This window comes from Sphaeroforma arctica, assembly GCF_001186125.1.
Source record: "Sphaeroforma arctica JP610 unplaced genomic scaffold supercont1.5737, whole genome shotgun sequence".
Lineage (NCBI taxonomy): Eukaryota > Ichthyosporea > Ichthyophonida > Sphaeroforma > Sphaeroforma arctica.
This window is the reverse complement of record NW_014034821.1, coordinates 1-1,863: the sequence shown is the minus strand read 5'-3', so window position 1 is coordinate 1,863 and position 1,863 is coordinate 1. Positions and strand designations below refer to the sequence as shown.

General features: G+C 44.8%; 1 protein-coding gene across 1 annotated transcript; it reads left to right on the top strand.

The window, feature by feature from the left end:
• Positions 1–90: 90 nt before the first annotated feature.
• Positions 91–1,063, top strand: SARC_15189 (hypothetical protein; the record flags this gene model as incomplete). The annotated part of the gene is made up of 1 exon (XM_014290687.1): positions 91–1,063. A coding segment is annotated over exon 1 (968 nt), but the record flags the coding sequence as incomplete, so codon positions are not given.
• Positions 1,064–1,863: the final 800 nt, after the last annotated feature.

Sequence of the window (1,863 nt, the reverse complement as noted above, 5' to 3'; positions counted from 1 at the left end):
CACACACACACCACCACCTACTACTATATATATATATATATATATATATATATATATATATATATATATTATATCTATATATATATATATTGAAGATGCCTCGTCTGTCAACGCGATCTAGGCGGGTGCCAGCGCATCCCTATGCTGAACTCACCACGTTAAAACATGCAGATGTACCTCAAGGTGAGGATGGTGGAGATAGTGCTCAAGGTGTTGATATTAGGACAGAGCCAAATTTAGAAAACACAAGGGCTTCTCTTGGAGTCTTTTCAAGTGATGGGCTGAGTGGACATACACGTGCAGAGACACGTGCTTTACAGCAAGCGTTGCGTGCGTCTCGAGACCAGACACGAGAGTCACACGAAAGTAGTGCTCAGGAAGCTGCGCTAAAAAAAGAACAAAGTGCAGGTACCGACAGCAGCACTGTAGCTCCGAGAAAGAGGAAAGGTAGTGGGCCGAGAGCAACGCTAAAAATAGAACAAGCCACGGCGATCCAAGATACCGGTTTAACAGCACAGGATAACGGTACGAGACAGACTAATAGAAGAGCGCACACACGCAAGGCGGGTGGGTCGGGTGCCGATACAGACAACGGTAGTGAGGTAGCTAACAACAGTGAACATGCTGGTAGTAGTGTACACTCTCGTGCGAGGTCTGTACCTATTGCTGGTGTGAATAGTACCGTTACAACCTTGATTGAGGGTACGTTGGATGGGAGTCCCAGGCGCACTCGGGGCGCCACACGCTTGCGTGTGTCTACCACGGATACAGACACACATACAACACGCACTAAGCGTACTAAACAGGAACATGCTGTGACAGGCACACCCGGGAGTGGGTTAGTTATAAAGGAGAAGGCGAGAGCAAACACCCAGAGGCGAAGGAGTAGTATAGCAAAGACAGAGGTCACTACTGCAGGTGTGACTACGGTAGTGATTGGCGATGAACACGCAAATGGGCGTCTTACACGCACACGAAAGCCAACGACGATCGAGAGCAGTGTGGTGGTGATGAAGGAGGCGTCACGCAGGAAGGTAGGTTCGAAGTGTACATATCGTCAAACGTATGAGATAACTTACGTGTGGCTTTATACCGTTGTTATGCTAGGTGGGTATCTGTTTGCGTGCTTACGTATGCATCTGTTTCATGTGGTACACACATACGCCATCATAGAAATCATATCCTATGCTGGTATGCCTCTTCATATACACAGCAGTATGTATAATGTTATGCAGTCTGTCGAATATATATGTGTGTAAAGGTTTGAGAATTTCCCGCTTTCTCGTGCATGCACAATGTGGGCCGTCAGAGTCGCCTGTTCTGCTGTGCTGGTTGTGAATGTTTCTATGCGCTGGCTATTGTGTGTATCTTATTCCACTACAGGTCGTTGTACCGTGGCTTAGATGATGGTAGTATTGTTCATGTCGTTTTGCGAAGTGAATCCTTGCAAAGTACCGCGAAGGATGTCTTCACACGCCGATGTCTGTAGAGCTGCGATATAATTCATCATCTATTTATTGTGTGATCGTTCCGATAGTTTGAACGTGTAAAGGAAATGCCATCTGTACGCTAGGTTGTGATATCTTATACGTGCATCGCATACTCGCATGCGCACAGTGCTTTCATTTCATCGCTTCAATGGGCTGTGTCGGTGCCAACACTCATTTTAGTTGTCAAGTATGTAGGTTCTTTTGTGACGTTTCAGCATTTATGCGACAACGGTGTATATTTTGCATATTACGAAAACTATATCGATTTGAATGTCAACTTTGTCCAATAACAAAGGTATCTCATATATATATATATATATATATATGTGTGTGTGTGTGTGTGTGTGTGTGTGTATGTTATTTGTTATTGTTA